Here is a 19,415-nt window from a genome sequence, read left to right on the forward strand (position 1 = left end):
AAGATCATCTAGTCCAACTGTCCATGTACTGCCAGTATTTCCCCACTAAACCATGTCACTAATTATCACGTCTCCACGTCTCTTGAATGCTTCCAGAGATGGTGACTCTAACACCTCTCTGGGCAGCCTGTTCCAGTGCCCAACCACTCTTTTGGAGAAGGTTTTTCTAATATGCAACCTGAACATCCCCTGCTGCAACTTGAGGTCATTTCCTTCCATCTGCCCTGCTCTGACTGCTTCTTTTAACAGAGATCCTATGGAGTGCTTCTCCCATTAGCTACATCATGAAACAGACACTAGTTTGTGTCTTGAAAAGTGACTCTGATCACTGATCTCTGCTTCTTTAGTTAATCCCGGAAGAAAGCTGATTGTAATGCTCACCACCTTCCTGGCTGTTCTAGGGTTGACACAAAGGGCCATGGATGGGACCCTGAAGTAGACTTTAATAAATTTCAACGTTTGAGAAATGAAGGACCCTTTTTAGAAATAATATCTTTTTTTTTTTTTGGTGAACTGCACAGCATTGCTGATTGCCCAATGCTCCAATGTATCTAGATCCCTCTGCAAGGCCTCTCATCTTTTCAATAGCACCTCCCAGTTTAATACGGTCAACAAACTTGGTAAGGATGCATTTGACTCCTGCAATCAGATCATTGATAAAATGTTAAACACGAACTGACTCAAGGATTGAATGCTGGAGAAAACCACTAGTGACAGCAGTGTTTTATTATGGCTCCTGTTATGCTTGTGGTGTAAGAAATTTATTTTAGAAATGGGAATGCTGCAGTTTGAGGGTTTGAATGCCTTTCCCACTGCAAGTACAAATGGAAGGAGAAGTGCCTTTGCTTAGAATCCTGGTTATAAGCATCACAAGCTTATATTTACTGGACTGAAAATAGGGCATAATCTGTATCTCCAGATACCAATGTTATTTTTTTAATAACCTGTCTACTTTTGTCCATTAGAAAGTGACTGATTCTCAGAAGTCCTGAGCAATCAGAAATCTCTTTTTTAATATATTTTTCCATCTGTATTGCTTTAGTTTACTCATTTCGTAGTCTGTTAGATCTAAATCTCTGTACATAATTTTGACCAAAGATCATCTGATAATCTATCTGGTTATTAAAATATACGTTGCTGTCACTGTCCATTCCCAAACATTTTTAAGCCAACATTTCTAACATACTAGTCACTGTTTTCTTGGAACAGGCAGAGTGGAAAAGCTAAGGTGGCTGGTACAGTACATGAGGGTGGAGGCCCTGAATGAAGCTTTTATGTAAATGGTCTCACAGGAGCTTTCCTCTCTTCTTTCCAGTTTGTATTAGCTTTTTTTGGCATACGTATGCAAGAAACTCATCATGTCATTGCATTTGAACTGCAAGAGCCAACTTAGTATTTTGTGAATTTCCCTTGGAAGTTGCTTTGCAGTGATCTATCCAGAGATCATCAATTTTCCTGTTTGTTCAGTTATAGGCAGGATCACAAGACATTTATTTTAGCACACAATTTAATTGTTTTTTTTTTTTTTCACTTCATTCCTATGGAAGTTTGCTCAAAATATTTACTTGAATTTAAATTGCTTGTATTTGTGTCATTTTGAAAAATGGCTTTCTTTCCCTCTGGTTGGATATAATGCCAGGGCAGATGGAGACTGCACAAACTTAAGATTTTCTTTTTACAAAAGAGATTCTTACAGGCTCAGATAATAATTTGGAAAATGCAAAGATAACTGAGTCATTCCCATTCTGAATACACTAGTAATAAGTAATATGTCCATCATTATTAACCCCTACGACATCAAGACAGCTGATCCCTGTTGAGGTTTTTCTCTGTGTTCATCTATACACATCTGTGTGTGTACAAGGTCTATTGGTACAAGGGATAATGTGTAAATGTGGATGCTTGTGGGGCATGTATTTTGTGTACAGGCATTGAATTTATCAATCATTCAGTTATTAGGAAAAGTTTGGCTTTTTTCTCTAGTAGGTTTCTACCTGTGGGAGAGAAAATACTGCGTAGCTAGATGTAGAGACATCTTACAGGTCTCTCTAGAGATGGGGAGGCTCTTAGGTGTGTTGCTGTGCTTGATGTTTTCCTGCTGCTGAAGTGTATGCAGTATCCCAGAGCTGCCCCTTGTGGTACAGCATAGCTGCTTGGAATACAGCGCCATGACCCTGAGGAGGACTGAGGAGAGAATTCCAAGAATATAGGCAATATGAATTCTGGAAAAAATGTACACTTGTAAATGACTATAGGTTGTTTGCTTCTCCCACTTGGTGAAAAATCTGCTGCAGGGATCAGGATGGCTACACACAAGACAAGGAGGGGGGTGTACTTACAGAATTTTTAAGAAACGTTTATATATGATGACCAGTGGTGACCTGTAGTTCATAATGCAACTATTCACAGATGTATAGTCTCTTTAGAGCCAACTACACATTGCCTGCATGAGTCCTGCTTTGCTGATAGAGCTGCCAAGTGTTCTTGGTTTAAGTTGGTTTAAGTTGCTTCCAGTTCCCTGAGAGCCTGGTTACTGCAGCATGTCCCCATCTTTTAGATCTTGAGGTGAGAGTTCAGATCCCCCACGGTGATTTTGGATCTCCCACATTTCTGGCTAACGTAGTCTTCTATAGGAAGAAAGATAACAGGTCATTTCCACTGGATGTTGCCCTTCAGTAGCAGTGCCCTGACACGGCTCATTACTAAATTACACAGCTAGTTACAATCTCAATTTGTTTTTGGACCTGCACTGTGAAAGCTGAGCCAAGAACTATGTCTTTTGTGTTTTTACCTACAACTTAGAACACGGTGCGCTCGGGGCATTAGTTTTTAAGTTGTTCTTTGAGAAGCTCCAGCAAGTGGCTGCACTCACACATGGCTTTATCTGCTTATCCCAAGGTCTGATGCACAACAGAATGCATTTTTTAAAAAACTAAATGCTCTCCTATAAACAACTCTATTTATGAGTAGGAGCTGCTATTTTTCTAACATGGCGGCATTTTGTACTGACAGGGCTGGTTGGAAAAACTTCATAAGGGAAAAACACAGAAGCAAGGTCTTAACAGAAAACCTACAAACATCCAATAATACCCCCTCCATTTCTTTTCCGAAAAACAAAATCTTCCTTATCTGTTTCTTCTCTTTTCCTATTTTTTTTTTGTTCTGCATTTTTTCAAGTATTAGAGACATTTTCCCAGCAGATTATGAGAAATCCATTTGTCTTTAGCATACAGTAGTTGCTAAACATATATAACTTTCAAATCCTCTCTGGGAAATAAGTGACAGAGACGTTCAGTTAACCCAAACAACACATTTCACAGTAAGTGCTATGCTATCAAAAGGCCATTGGACTGAATAGCTGAATGTCCCCTCATTTAAGGATATGGAGGGAGCCAGGATCAGGAGATGCTGGGAAGCTTGTCATCTTACAGTCAGTATAAATATTTGTAGATACACTGAACAGAGACTGAACTCTGCCAAACTTTTGGCTCCTGGTTTAACAGAAGAATTCCTCCCTCCGTTTAGTGTTCAGCTAAAATAAGACAGCAAGGATTTGTAGGCCTTGTCTGCTGTGCAAAGTTCCACTGAAAACTGATTTTAAATAGATCTAATTAGATGAAAGCACACTGCTAGCATGAAGGTAACTTGCGTCATTTTACGCTGTGCTTTACTTCATTTAATTTCATTTTATAGCAGTTTAAACATATCTATTTCAGGGGTTAGCACTGAATAGTGCAAATCAATTTAAAAATTCTGTTTTTAGGGTTTAGGGTTAAACCCTAAACCCTAAAACCCCCTAACCCCCTAAAAAACCCTAACCCTTTTCCCGTGTAATTCGGTTTCATAGAGCTTCTTGTTTCCATCTATTGATCTCAGTGACTATTCTGGAGCGTACTGAAAGAATAATTTTTTTTCACAATATTCACTAATTCACTTGAAAATCTACTCAATTCAGTCATTCGCATATGATAAGCATTGTGTGTGTATATATACAATTCTACTGTATAGCGAGATCAATGCTGACATGCAAATTTAAGGGAAGATTGCTTTTTTTTTTTTAAACCAAATGGCTTCTTGGAAAGAACATTGGTGGGTCTGTTACTTTTATGTCTTTTTATTACTTGAAACAAAACAAAACACACACAAAAAAAACAACCCTAAAATAAAAGAAAATAAATGTAAGCAACTTTCTGCTGTTTTGAGTTTATTCATAATAGGGTCTTTTTAAAGATGTTAGAGAAAAAGAAAGCTAACACTAATAATCTCTACTGATAATTTAGCAGAAGGTCTTCATAACCATGGGGTGTGTTTTGTACTAAAATGAAAATCATGAAAAAAACCTGTTTATTTTTTTCTGGCCAAGTGAAGTGCATTTTAAAAAAAGAAAGCCATAGTCACAGAAAATGCATGATAGTAGAAACTGGAACTGAATCATTCTAATATTTGGTAATGCATTTATAACAAAGGTAAGTAACTGTAATGATCTCCAACCTGACAACGTTCCTGTAGCTAACCAGCTTGTATTCTCAATTGTTCAGGGTTCTCACTCTGCCTAAATGATCTCAAAAATCAACACAAACATTAAGCAAACCCCAAAACAAGATCCTGAGAACTATTTATACAAGATACTATGGCCAGTCAGGGCAATAAAACAATGGTTTACAAGAAGCCCAAATAAAATCTTGTGCTGCTCTGAGCAAGATGGCCTGTGGTGAGTCAGTGGGTAAACACTCTCAGTGCAGAAACGGAGAGACAGATAAAAAAGATGAGGGCAAGTACATGAATAAATCCAAGCGAGCAACACTGCCTGTGTTCTCATGCACCTTGGTCCCTAAAGTATGTTTGAGTTAGGATTATGCTTCTTTCCCTCCCACAACCCTTTAAGTCCTTTTAATCACTTGAAACTTGCATAAAATACAGTGTAAACTCTATATGAGGAAAGGTTCCCTTGTATTGCGTGTTGTCTAAGGAAACCTCCATGTTATGGTTAGATCTGTTATGGTTAGATCCTTAACAATTTATTTCAGTGGGAAAACTTCCACTGGATTTAATAGCAACAGGGCCTAAACTACATTTCCATGAATCACTTCAAGACAGTTTACCACTCAGGGATACTGGCTTCTTACCAAATGACCATCCTATTTATGTCGTAAAGCAAATTGTCTTTGTTCCATGTTATATCCCCAGTCATGGATGTGCTCTTAAAAGGAACCTGAAACTTGGATATCATAACCTCAGTGAAATAGCCTTAATACTATAACATATTACACTACTGTAGTGAATTACATTTTGGGAGAAAAAGTTCTCACGTGTCCTATAAAAGAAAAATTTACACTAGATCTATTTTAGTAGAGTTGCTATAGCATTGAGTCTCTCCTTGAGGTAAAACTAAACACGTGAGAAAGATCTACATGATAAAATCCAAATGTAAGTACCTCTTGCTACTCCACATATAAAGGAATTTTCAAAATGATAAATGAAATGTCCTTGTTTGAAATTACATACTGAAACCAAGGGCTCTGTTACATAGAGGTGTGCAACAGCAGTGGCATTCACCAGCTAAGCAAAATGTCCTTGGGAAGCATTTGGGCATATATCTAGGTTTTACGGTATAACCTCTCTGCGGGGAGCACTACTGCCCAAAAGGCTGTGAGCATGGCCTGGGCAGTTAGCATGGCTGTTGGTGGAGCTACGCGCCTGTAGGTGCCTGTAATAGTTTTCAGTCTCCTCCTCACTGTTAGTGTTCCCCTTTCTGGCTCTTCTGCAAGCTTCCTCTGCTGGCTTTGCGTCCCATCTGTTGTTGTAAAGGCTGTTCCTGGCAGAAGGCTGTTGAGTACTCTTTTAACAACAGCTTGAACCCTAGCTGCACAGAAGGAGGAACCTCAGAGCCTATAGTAGGTTGAATGGGAAATGGAGACTCCCGTGGTGGGGAAGGCTGGAGACCTGTGACTCTTGGCATGAGGAGAATGACTACTTAGCCACGTTCAGATCTGCCAAGGAAGAACAGGTTAAGTGTTCTGACAGCAGATGACCAGGGACTTGTGATTAGTGACAGCAGCCAGTAGTAAGACACCCAGTGCCTTCTTTTCTTCAAAGATGCCTTGGCCTCATAACTGTCTTCCATAAGATAACTATTTTGTTGCTTTTATCTTCCTCTCAGAGCAAGATTATTCTTTACAGTAGTAGATGGAAGAGTAATTGAAAGAAATGTCACTGCCAATGAGCACTAAATCAGTACCAATCCTTACTGTGTTGTCTTACTCTGAAAAAGCTGCCCTATGATAATGCTGTAGACAATACAGACACTTCATAATACCATAAAAAGCCAAGATCACAAGCCTGTGTAAAAAGTTATGACTTACTTTTATACAAATGGCTGATTTGAGAAAACCTACGGATGTTTCATAGACTTCTGCAGTAATTTGGAACATTTGCTTTCTATGCAATAGAGCAAAAATGTAAAGTTGTGAAATTGGAAAATTTTCTTATGTTCTTATGAAAATGTTCTTATTTAGAAATCATTCAGGGTTTGCACATCATGTAATTCAGGAAACAGTTATCATTAATCATTTTTCTGCACTGTATCCACTGTGCTAGGTACAGTATTTTTAATAGCAATACAGTGTATGTCATTCATAGACAAAGCTTACAACAAGCAAATACAGATTTGTATTTGGCTTCTAGAGATGGAAAAGAGGAAGAGGACAAACAGTAGTTAGTCATTTATGAAAATATAATTTTCCAACAAACAGCCACAATCACAGACTTCTGACAATAGCTCATCTTGAGCAGCATCTTTGGTTCCCACTTAGTTCCATTACTTGTACCGCATCAACTGGTAGTACTCTGAAATTAAGAATTAAAAACAAAAATCATTTGGATTTTTTGGTGTTGTTTTGGCTGACTCGTACCAAATACTACACTCAGCCATACTAATTTTAAAGATAAAGCACTACTCATTTTTTCTCAGAAACAAAATGTTGTTCAGAGAGGTTCATTTTTCCATGAGATGGTATTCTGGATCTTTGACTGTAATAAGACGGTGTTCCAAATCTTCACTGCTTGTAGTCTGTTTCATATAATAGTATAGGTTTGACATGATTCAATGCACATAAGACTGTTCTTTTTCAGGATTCATTTAAATCCATCTCAGTTTAGAAGAAGAAACTTATCTAACAGCTGTGTATGTTGATGCCATGTATGAATTGCACTGTCTTCTCAGGTCAGTTGCTCTTAGGCAGGTGGTCACATCACAAAACATCAGAGAAACTGCCTTGAAACAATCACCCTGTGTCTCTCAGGAGGGAGGACAATAATTAACAACATATGGAAATAGTTGCTCTTACCACAGGGATGAAAGGTACATTGGTAAAACAGGATGTGGGCAAATTTATGCTCCAGTTGTCTCTGTCTGTGGTTTGTGTCAGCCTGTGTCTGAACAGGAGATTCTGGCTTATGATGTGTCCAGATAATCGGAATAACTAATGTATTTTTTGAAAACAGAAAGAATGAAACAAGTTTAAAACTAGAGAAGTTCACTGACTTCAGTTGTCGGAATCTGGTTTACTGTAATTCTGTAGAAATTATGCCTGTTTTTTTGTTTGTTTTTCATCTCACCCTAATGTCAGAAGCAGGGGTATACAAGTTTTTCAATTAATGTATGTTCACATTTCCTGAAACTTTTCCTAGAACCTGAAAAGTGTTACAGAATATTGGAAAAAAAAAAGAATACAACATGTAAGAAACCTTTGAAGGGGCTGTCTTCCTAGATGCTACTGATGAAACAGCAAATATTACAGTAATGAGTGAAAGGCTGATTTTCTCCAAAGTGCTGAACATTAAACTATTTGAAATCAACCAGAATTCCAGAGGATTTCAGTTCAGATTAAAGATGGATATATATATATATATATATATATTTAATGAGAGAAGCCATGCAAATTTGTAAGTAACTCTTACAATATTCTGTCTAGGATGACCATGTCGTGCATATGGTTGAATTTATCATATCTCTCACACAAAGAAAAGCAATCCTTGATAAGGGATTTTATTGAGTAATTACATTTTTTAACTTGCAAATAAAGCAGATTCACATCCATCTTGAAGTAATTTACTGACACTTCATAAACTCATCAAGTGCTAACATGGTACAGCACACTTAATTTCCTGTATACTTACTAAATGATCCCTTGTCTGTCTGCTTTGTGCCTTTCAGGCTGAACCTAGAATTGTTCTCTGCCAGGGATGTCATGGAGCCTCACGTGAGAGTCCTTCACCTGAGGGAAAACATTGCCTCCTTGGCTTGGCTTCTTGCAAGCACAAGCCACGGTGGATTCCCTGTGGTTGGCAGGCCCAAGCCAGATCATGCACAGGTGTTTCAGGGAACCATTAAAAGGTAAAAATGCTATCAAGCTGATGTTATGTGATGTCTATGGCTATTTTTCATTTTTTTTTTTCTTTAAACATCTGCTTGTGAAGACCATATGGGATGAATATGAAACTTGTTCCTACTTCCGTTAGCATGAACAGCAGGTGTCTTTTGTAAGAAAGGACTTTGGAAAGCTTCAGGTGCATGGCTATCTATATCATAAGGGATTTATGGAAAAGTATCAATAAAATGATGTTACAGGAATTGTAGAAAAAGGGAAAATTGCACTTCAGAACATTAAAGTTTCAAAGAAACAGTAATTTTAAGGGATTTGAATCTAGTGACTCATGAAATGTCCCATGTCAATTCAAAGTTGGCCTGTTCTTCTGTTGAGGGTTTTTTTTTTTTTTCATTTTATTATTGTACACTTTTAAAGGAAATAGATTAATGTAAATCATATCACAGACAAGATAAGCAACAAAGTCACTAAAAATTTCATGCTACGTAAACAAGAATTAGACTAAAGGAATTCTTCTCATACTGGGGACTCTCAAAAGGCATATAAAATATCTTGATAAATGAAGTATTGCTGGTACTGTGCATTATATGCAAGAATGATTCTATTCTTTCACAAAGGAGTCTTAAGACTGTTCTTTGAGTGGTGGGTCAGGAATGGGAGAGGCAGTGACTTAATTCCCACTTTGAGTATTCTAGAGGAAAGGAGAGGATGCATGTACAACTGCTTCCACATAGGAGTTCACATAGCAAAGCCCTATTAATGATACTTTCCAATAACCTTAATATGAACACATGGTGTCATCTGTGCTGAATGTTCATAGTATTCTAACATGTTCCCTTGTAGAGAATTTTTTTTTCACCCACTTCTTGTTTATCAACTTAATTGGGCAGAAGTTGGTAACTACCTAGATAAATGTATTTTCTTCTGTTGGTCTGGATGGGGAAAAATGCTATCCACATATCATGAGTGGAAATTTGATTAGGACTTGCCTCCTTGCTGGTTTTATAGCAACTTTTCAAGTATGAACTATTGACAGCTGGATCACATGAACCTACCTCATACATAGCTCCATGGTCAGCAGAAATTTTGGAGCATAAAGATGGAAAGTGGGTGAATATTTAATAAAACCCGTGAACTTTGCATGAACCTCTTAGGGAAATATTGGCTTGTAAAAGGAAAGTTGTACAGTGCAGATTGTTTGGGTTGTAGTGGCCTGAAAAAGTAACATCAATAATTGCAGTATCATATACTTGTATGTGGTATATACTCTTGTTCCTTCATGGTGATGCTGTCATAAATGCTAACAAGAAATGGGCTAAGGTGCTAAAACTTAAATTTCGGAGCGATAATGCAGTGTGTAGCAATCTGAAAATATATGCCATCTAGCAGCGCGTTTGTTTAGTTCTCAGCTGGACTCACCAATAAAATACACTAACAACAGACCAAGCCAAAGTCTCTTTTAAATTGAATTTATAATCTCATCATTTCCTTATTAATTCACCAAATTACCTGGTAGCGAGAGTCTCAGGCTGCTGGGGGGTATGGTGAGTTTACACAAATGCTGTTGTGCTTTGTAGTGCAGAGCAAAGTTGTTGGAAGCAAGCAAAAAAGAGGGGTCAGAAGGATGATCATGAGCACATGCTAAAAAGAGGCACTTTTAGAGGCAATCTGACACCACTTGACAATTCTGGTAAGCCTATAGTTTCCTTCATCCCTAGAACTACATTCTAACAGAATGTATTCAGAGAGAGGGGGTGAATAAAAAAGTTTTTTTCCCTGGCACTCTCAGCAAAAACGAGCTGTTGTTAGACTGTTTCAAGTAAAACCAAGGTAATATTTTAAATAGTTGACAAAGCAGCAGCAAATGTGAGGGTTTTTTTTTTTGTTCCGTCCAACGTTGATTGCCCGCACCAGGAAAACCCATACTGAATGGCTGTCTGAGAGCAAGCACTGCAATCTGGCATGCTCTGTCAGCACCCTTCTCGCCCACCATGTGTCCAGCTGCCCGAGAACTGCTGTGATGAGGTCTGGGTGCCTTGTTCCCAGCAGGGAGCATGGGTAGCTTTGCTGTTCTGCCACGGTTCCTCACCAACTCCAGGAAAGGAATGCTCTGCAGACAGCCTCTGAAACAAGCCTCCAAAAATGTGATTTGTCATGGAATTAGTGTATTCATAACCATAAGTAGCTAGGATTTGGTTTTCCATCTTACTCATAAAATAACAGCTCTTGTGGCACGTAACTGCTAAGATCAACATGAGAAATGCTGTGAACTCCTTAAAGGAGAATGGCGTTGTTCATCCTCTTACTGCATGGGATCCTCTGCAATCCCACGTGGGGGTGACAAAGCCACAGACAGAAAAAGTATAATTTGTTTTTCCATCTTATACACCAACAACGTTCAAGTGGAGAAAATGTAGCTTGCTTGGCATGTTTTAAAAAATGTGGATGGGGGAAGATCCAATAATATTTGCCGTTATGTTTTTCTTGAGAGTTTCCATGGACATTATTATTGATTCTTAAATGTTTCTTTTTTTCTTCTTCTGGCGTGAAAACGTTGGTATTACTTTAAAAAATAAATAGGGGCAAGGAGCTAAAGAAGGAAAAGCAGGAAGGCAGCAACAGCTGATATTTTTTTCATGCTGTTTCACACTTCTGTGTATTTCTGTACCATTTCTTGTCATGAAATACGCGTGGATGAAACACTGAAAATTTGACTGAATGAAAACATCACTTAGTACCTGCCCACACCTCCAAACTGCAGTGATGTGAGTTACTGTACAGGGTCAGTGTTGTTATGTTATTGTAAAGCATATGAATGATTTTGACCCTTCTTTCGAAGGGTCAATGTCAGTTCTTACAAAAGCAAGGACTGAGGCCAAGAAGTGTTGGCTGGGACTTGTGTGAGCCTACAACTGCACCTCAGTGCTGGATTGAGCAAACACCCAGATATTCCAATTTTGTTTGAAAAAACAAACAAACAAAAATCTCCAAGCCCTGCATAAAGGGGCCAGACTTTTCTCTTAGATTTTGTGATCTGGATGGTCATCCACTGGGGATTAAGATGAGATCACCAAACACATTTTACATGGATAACCTAAATCTGAAACTGTTATATTCCTCAACTGAGTAAGCAGTAGAGACTAAAAACCAAAACAACTACTAACAAAAACTTCTTGGCTTTAAAATCGTTAAAGAGGAAGCAAACTGTATCTGAGAAGCGAGTATCCAAAACAATTATCTCCTCAGAGTAACTCTTTTGACACTTTGCCATAGGCAGTGCTGTGTGCATGCCTGGGAAACCCTCACAGAATTGGGTTTGAGGAACACGTGGCTGGTGAGCTAGATGCACAGCACTGATAGGGATGTGTGCAATGCAGCCTACTGTGTGCAGTGTGGGGGAATGCCTCCCCCCTTCATTTCTCGCACAGCAATGATGGTCCTTGCACGTCAAAATAAAACAGGCAATTCCTTCTCACTGCTGCTGAAATGCCTACCCTGTCTACTCCCAGCAATTGCAGAGAGAGCTGGGCTGTTAAGAAGGTGCTAGCCTGAAATTTGTTGACTACCATGTCATGGCTTATGTTGCATACTCTCCTCGCTATGGTGGCAATTGCACTCACAGTGGAACTCATTCTTTGAGAGACCTGAGGACAGGAGCACTGCCTGACTGCCCTGAACATTTCTGCCTGGGACACTGTGTGAGGCTGTCAATACATACTGAGGAGCTGCTTAGGAGGTCCCCTGTGCCTCTCGTCTTGGCTGCTGTAGTTTGTGGCTGCACATCCTCCTACAGCAGGACAAGCCTAACTTCTGGGAGACCAACACTGGGGGAAAAAAAAGGAGCTATTTTTGCCACTTCTCCATATGTTACCATGTAGTGGTATAGAGCCACTGTGGGGCAATGAAATGATTCTGTTATGTGGTGAACAGATTAGACACATCATCACTTGTGTTTTGTTGCTCCATTTTCCTTTGCCAGAGGTTACTTTATAATGTAAACGACCGTAAAAACTGAAGACATGGAGGATTTGTGGAGGAAAGCTATAGGTAATTCACTAATTTTCCCGTGCTGTGGACATGATTGGGAAACATGGGGGTTGATGGTACCTTGTAGTCATCAGTGACATTTTTGCCACCATGCTGCACAACCTCTCATGTGTGATTGCCTCCCTCCACATGCCCATGTGTCACTCTTGTTCCCTATGACTTCTTCCACCAAATTGGATGATTCTTTGCTCTCTGCCTAGATGTTTGTTTCTGAGGTGACCTTTATCTCTTAATGTATTTAGGTTCCCCCAGTAAATGATAAATGCCCTGTTGATCTCAGAGACCATTCCAGTGTCAAATGACTTAATTGGCCTTAATTCACTTTTTTTTTTTTTTTTTTCCAAGGAAAAGGAAGGATTGAGGTTTTCTGTGCTGTAGTTTAATCCTCCCAGCATTCACTGAGGAAAAGCAGGTGGATGCTGGTGGCTTGTTAGGCCAGTGTCAGTCTCTTCTTTTTCTTTTAAGGAAAAGCAGTGCAGGGAGGCAGAATCCGAGTGCTGCCTGGCTATCTTAATTTCTGCCTAGAACACTGCTCTGATCCAGTTTGCCTGGAAAGACTGCTGGGTTGACGAACACAACCAAATAGCCCATCAGGGAATGTTACCGTAGCAAATAAGCCATTATGTTCACGCTTGAACCTCTCAGATCTCCACTCACAGCTCCCCTGTTGTAATGCTCAAGCCTGGGTTCCCTGTTTTTGCATTTGCACTCTTACCTACACAGCTGTTAGCCATTACTCTGCATTTTGTTTGTCTATCTTTTAGATGAAGGAATACTTTTTTGCTTGATTTAGTTTGATTGGGAGAAAGTAATTATGCAGAAACCACAATATCTCTGACCATAAGCAGACTGTACAGAATAAATATATCTAAGCAGAAACGGGTAAAGCTTGGTTTTCTGCTACTTCTGTACAGGATGTGACATTTCTGGCATTAGGCCTACATTTCTGTGTGTATTTTTTCACCTAGGAAACCCTATTTCTTCCCACCCATCAAGTTTACTGAAACTTCAGCATTCGTGGCTGGTAAAAATTTTCATTTTTAGGCCAAAAAGAAATTTCAACAGAAACATTTTCAGTAAAGACGTCAGAAATGCTTGTAGTTTACCATGTTCATTTTACTTGTACTGTTAAATTACAAATTTTTATATGCTAAATGGGAGTGTATTTGCTGTGTAACTGCTTTCCCCAAATTAAGTTTGTCTGATACAAGGGAGGTGTGTGACGTGCCCAATTCCTGCTTTCAGAGGAAAGCTGGATATCTAAAGAAGTAGAATGTAGTGCTCTAAATCAGAGAAGAAATGTACTCAAAAGCTGTGGACTTTTTGTAGTTGAAAAGCTAAAAAAATGTGGATTTGCAGAAATGCACTGTTATTACCAGTGCCTGAAAGCGTGGTTTCCCATTTGAGGACGTTTAAAAAGGCCTAATGTACTGTAAAAAAGACTTTATTTGAAAATCCATCTTATAACTTAGAATGGTTTGGGGTGGAAGGGACATTAGGGCTCATCTACTTCCTCCCCCTAACATTTTCAGCTATGGCCCAATGGCCTCTGGAGGTCTTGCTCTGAGTGGTGAGCTGGAGGCCAGTCCCCGTGTGTCCAGTCACAGGAAATGCAGCCGCAGAACTCAGGAGCCTAGCTGTGATGGTGGGCAGGGGTACAGTGGGCCCAGTGGGACAGTGCTGCTCCCACAGAGCTGGGTACCGAAAATTGCTAGAGCAAGGCTAAGAGTACTAGGAGGAGCGCGTAGAATTACGTCTTCTCGCTTCAGAAACTTGGGGGAGATGTTAAATCTTCTCCTGATCAACAGCATGTTCCTTGCTCTTGTTCCTTCTGGCTGGAAGCACGTCACCTTTGCCAGAGCCGAGCTGCACCTGAGAGGAGGGTTTCTGGCTCCGGTTGATCCCTGGGCCAGAGGCAGAGGAGCTACCAGTGGAGGGAGCCAAACTACATTGCTCTGTGCAACGTAGATTTGCTGCTGTTCTTGCACTTTCTGCTTCCTTTGTGGTAGGAGGAAGCCAGGTACAGAACACATCATCCTCATAAACCTTCTGCCTGATGGTCTCACTTTAGTTTCCCAGCTTGTAAACTGGTCTGAGAAGGGAGACGCTCTGCTTTCCACGATCGAAAGACATGGTGGAGCAGCTGTTCCCAGTAACAATAATGACACTATTGCTGAGACAAACATTTTCATGATGATGCATGGGAACACTAAATCCAAACCACATTGTTTAGCTAATGCATGCTTTCACTCCACTAAAGGGGAATGTCACATAACTGAAAGTAAATTGAAGAGATCAGAGTTTAGAAAATATGACAAAGTTGAAAACTTAAAGCTGTATTACACAGTAACATCCTTGAACAGAGAAATCATTGATCCAAAGTAGTGTGTGTATGCGTATCTTATGGCAGCTTATTAGGTATGCCATGCCTCTGGTCAGTGCAGTGAACAGAAACCCTTGTGAGTCAGGAATGCGTTCTGCCAAGCATTGCAGTAAAATCGAGTACAGCATATTGATATGGGCTGTGGGAAAGGAGATACAGCATTGCAAACTATTACGGATATGTCAGGCTGTAGGTACTGGTGCCGGAACTTTTCTTTAGTCTGCACTCTCAACTGGGACTAATGAAACACTATTCTCAAGGTGTGTGCATGCACATGTGTGCAGGGTCCATGCACACTTGTTTAATAAGACAATACATCTATTCCTCTTAGCAGGAGGGTAAGTATAGAATCACAGAATCATTACGATTGGAAAAGACCGCTAATATGCCCTAGTTCAACCATCAGCCCATCCCCACCACGCACACTAACCCATGTCCCTTAGTGCCACATCTGTATGTTTCTTGAACACCTCCAGGACGATGACTCCAATACCCCACCAGGCAGCCTGTGCCACTGCCTCACCACTCTTTCTGAGAAGAAATTTTTCCTAATATCCAAACTGAATTACTTGCTTCCTGTAAGCAATGCATTGCAGCATCTTAGGGATAAATGGAACATTAAAGACAAATTGTGACCTGAAACATTCCGTGCAAAAATTTATTATTGAGATTAGCGATATCTGCTTTAGTATTGTGACAGCATTGTTGCTGGCACTTGTGAAATAACTGCTATAGAACTGAAAGCATCTTGGAGAGCCTTTTCCTTCTGGCTCTGTTATGGAGAGGTTGCTAAGTTTAGATCACAGGAATGCTAAGTTACCCAATCAAACACAGAAGTCTGCAAAGTTCGTGCAATATAAGAAGATAAAAATGAGGCTTTGTTTCATACTGGGGGATCACGGACAGCTGTCCCCCTGCCTCCTCCCCGTGCACTTGTTCTAAATACTGCAGAATGGTGGTTCTACTCTGATTAAAGCTAGAAACACCATCATCAGTGGTTCAAACACAGCAAAGAGATAAAAAAAGGGAAGGGTAACGCATTAGTGACCTGAACACCCTTTTTAGGTGTGCAGGATAGGGAGCTGACCGCAGTATCAAAGTGCTGGTGCAGTAGTTTTCATAGAAGAGGGTAGGGTCTGTCAGCACGTTTGTTTTTACTGCTTTTGAAAAGCTGATCCAATTCATTTCAATGATATACTGTACAGTGATCTTGTCTATTAAAATAAATAGAATCCAGCACTTCCAACAAAAGCCCTTGCCGTTATGATCCTCCTATGTATTGTCAGGGTTCCTGGGCACAAGTAGCGCAGATGGAGGAAGGTTTATAGAGTCTGTGGCAGTGGTTTTATTTCGTACCTCAAGTGCAAAACCTTTCTTCCAACGAGTGGCATTATACGATACTTTTTAAATTAGTAGGCCTGTTTTGCCCTGCCAGTAACTGTGCAGGTGCTGTAGGACTTTGTGAGCCTTTTGGAGGGAAAGCTGGAGTGCTGCAGAGGCTGTGTGCTCACTCAGAGAGCCAAATTAAAAACGTATGCAGCCTCGCTGCAGCATGTGGGTGGCTTTTAGGCAAGTGCAGAGCGTTGTTAAATGTCGAAATCAAATATAGGCATGGGGAAAACTGTTGTGTGAATGGAAAGTCTGATCACATACTTGTCCTGTCGTTTAAATGTGTGGTGGGTTCCTCTGGAACTGAAAATCTGCCTGGTAACAAGCCAGCTTGTACAGAAATACAACCCTGAGCCTGTTTTCATAACTTTTTAGAATCTACTCTTTCTGAAGATTTGAAATTAAGTTTATATTTACAGCTTATTTACAGCAGCCTTTGTATTTTCACATAGAGGCCTGGGACTTACTGTCTGCTCAACTCACCATGATGATGGTATCCATAAAACCAGACAGAAGGCAACTCAAGTAATGAGCATTAACCACAAAGCACAGCTCTGAGGTAGAAGAAATACCCCTTATGTAGATCTGAAGACTGAGGCACAGAGATTAAATATTTATTCAGCATCATTTGAAAGGCAGTGGGGCATAGACAGGATTTGATCTTAGCTCCGGACAACCTCAGTCTAGTGCTTGATAATGACCTTTTTATCAGCTCATAAGTTAAATGCCAAGAACTCATGCAAAGCTCTTTCTTGGTTTGAAGAACCAAATACATGAATAAACAGTAATGTTTTAGGCTCCATAGCCTGAAACAACCCTGTAACCTGAGGTGTTTTTTTGCATGTGAAAAATGAAACTGTGGATTTTAAATCAATTTCCTATATAGATGGTCTAGTTCTTATCTGCTGTCTTTCTTGTCATATGCAAGATAGTTTTAAAAACTGTTTAGTAAAGGTACAGTGCTATTTGAAGTTAGGAAAAATGTATTTAGCATGCTAGCAGCTGTCTTACCAGAAACATAAAAATAACAATTATTCTTAAGTAGAATGTATATTTTGCAGTTCACATGAGAGTTTTCTCATGTGCACTGCTGCAAGTGTTGCCTATTTATGTGAGAACTTCTCTGGGAGCAGATCAGCAATCAAGTCCTGCAGGGCATTCTGAGCACTCACTGTGGTGAAAGTTGGAGATGCAAGATGCTAAATCTAACTAACTCCAGTCAGGTATGAGGATGAGGAAGGACTATGAAAGGTTTTAGGGTGACATACTCCGCCACATCAGTAAACAATTTATTGCTATTTGTTACTATTCTATTGTCATCATTTATTTTTAATCAGTCAAAACTTCGCAATAATGTAATCGGGCTTTTAAATATGTCTGGGAGAAACTCTGAGAGAGAGGTGCATTTTTTTATATGCAGAAGAGAAATTTGTTCTATTCTGGTCAGAACACATTAATTGTTGGTCCCCACTAAGCTGGATATTGGCCAAAGAATAAAAGCTCAGGAATAAAAGCAAAGCAGTTACCTTTAGTGGATTAATGTAGGAGAAATAAGATACTTCAGGTTCTTTAATACCCCCTCCTCCCTCTGCCCCAACTGTATAGCTGTTTTATCCATTCAGCATGGGAGAGTCCTGCCCTGAATACTTTTGGCAGTGACATCACCATTTAATCTTTCTTCTGTTCATTTGCAGCTACTTTGGAGCCGCAGTTCCTTTTTATGTCACTCCCCCAGTATTTAGAATTTGTAGTTTCCTCAGATAACTGGCCATCTTGACAAGAAAAGAGTGACACAATCAGCTGTCAGATACTTTTCATTCCTGACTTCCATGCCAAATCTGACATGTGGATATTGGGATAATAATGTGTTATCTTAATTAGGTGTATTCCATAATGTGTGGTTTATAACAGACAGAGCAAATGAAACTACTGCAGTGCCTTGCCAGGGTATCTTTGAAATGAGATTCCCTACTTAAGGGTTTTCTTCCTTCTTAAATAAATAAAGAGTAAACGAACAATTGCAGACTCCAAATCTGAATCCTAGCACTTCCTGTTAAATCTCACAAAATAGTGCAAGAAACATGTTTGGTCTGCTTTCTAAGGCTTGATGATGTGATAGGAAGGATGTTGCATGTAACATCAAAGAGTGGTGTTGTTATACCTCTGAAGCATGACTTCTGGAAGTCCAAGTGAAATAATGTATGTTCTTTTTTTTTTTCTCTTGGACATGGCAGGTTTTAATAGGCTTGGATTCTTATCAGAAATGTTCCAATGATTTCCTTCATTGTGTTTGCGTGTACTTTATTTTTGACTAGCTAAATTTCTCTCACACTTCCCAAAGCCCTGTTAAGTGACTCCCTTCTGGGTTTAGTTAAGAGCACTGCTGAGCTAATTGTGAGCTGCCAAAAGCATCCAACAAACCACTGGTGATGAGCGAACATTTCTGTTCTTTAAGCCCATGCTGAACGTTGCTATTTTTTTAATTCCAGCCCATGATGTTCAAGTGGAAAATGGTGAAGTCTGGGCTGTGGGCAGCCTGAGCAGTGTTTTGGACCTGAGTATACAGAGTCCTGGCAAAGGATCAGTGTGGGTCATAGCTTTTGCATTTGAAGTCTATATATATGTCAGGATGAAAGTGTTCCTGGCCCAGTGATCATTCTGGAAATTGACTCTGTACAGGATGATCTAGGACTGGAATGTAGATTTCAGGTTGGATATTAGAAAAGATTTCTTCTCAGAAAAAAATGGTGAGGCATTGGAACAGGCTGCTCAGGGTGGTGGTTGAGTCACTGTCCCTGGAGGTGTTCAAGAACCGTGTGGATGTGGCACTGCAGGACGTGGTTAGTGGGTGGGTTGGTGGTGGTGGGTTGATGGTTGGACTGGATGATATTAGAGGTCTTTTCTACCTTCATGATTTCATGATTCTATGATCTACGTGTTTATTTCTTACTGGAAATGATTAGAGACATACTTGTGAAAGACTATAAAATGTGAAGCTGTAGAGAGCCCTGCAGAAAAAATGTGTGAAGCACCAATGGTATTTCATAGGGCATGACTGGAATAATTTCTTCTATGTTGTGTATATTGTATTTTCCTCCCTTTCCTCCTCCAAATGTAGTCTGAAGGGAATGGATCTTATCTGTTGCAGTGTGTCTGTACTGTTCTTTGTAAGGTGTTCTCATCACTGTCCTCAAACCCCAGTCCATGAA

General features: G+C 39.8%; 1 protein-coding gene across 2 annotated transcripts in view; it reads left to right on the forward strand.

Annotated features, from left to right (window-relative positions):
- Positions 1-19,415, forward strand: part of LOC421108 (chloride channel protein D-like) — a 75,789-nt gene that overhangs the window by 50,356 nt on the left and 6,018 nt on the right. Inside the window, exon 13 of one of the 2 annotated variants that reach the window (XM_015282651.4) lies at positions 8,216-8,395. The exons of the other annotated variant lie outside the window; for it this stretch is intronic. Within the exon in view, the coding sequence (XP_015138137.3) occupies positions 8,216-8,395 (180 nt within the window). The remainder of the gene's footprint in view (positions 1-8,215; positions 8,396-19,415) is intronic. 2 annotated transcript variants of the gene reach the window in all.

The sequence above is a fragment of the Gallus gallus genome, chromosome 2, assembly GCF_016699485.2.
Source record: "Gallus gallus isolate bGalGal1 chromosome 2, bGalGal1.mat.broiler.GRCg7b, whole genome shotgun sequence".
In the NCBI taxonomy this organism is placed as follows: domain Eukaryota; kingdom Metazoa; phylum Chordata; class Aves; order Galliformes; family Phasianidae; genus Gallus; species Gallus gallus.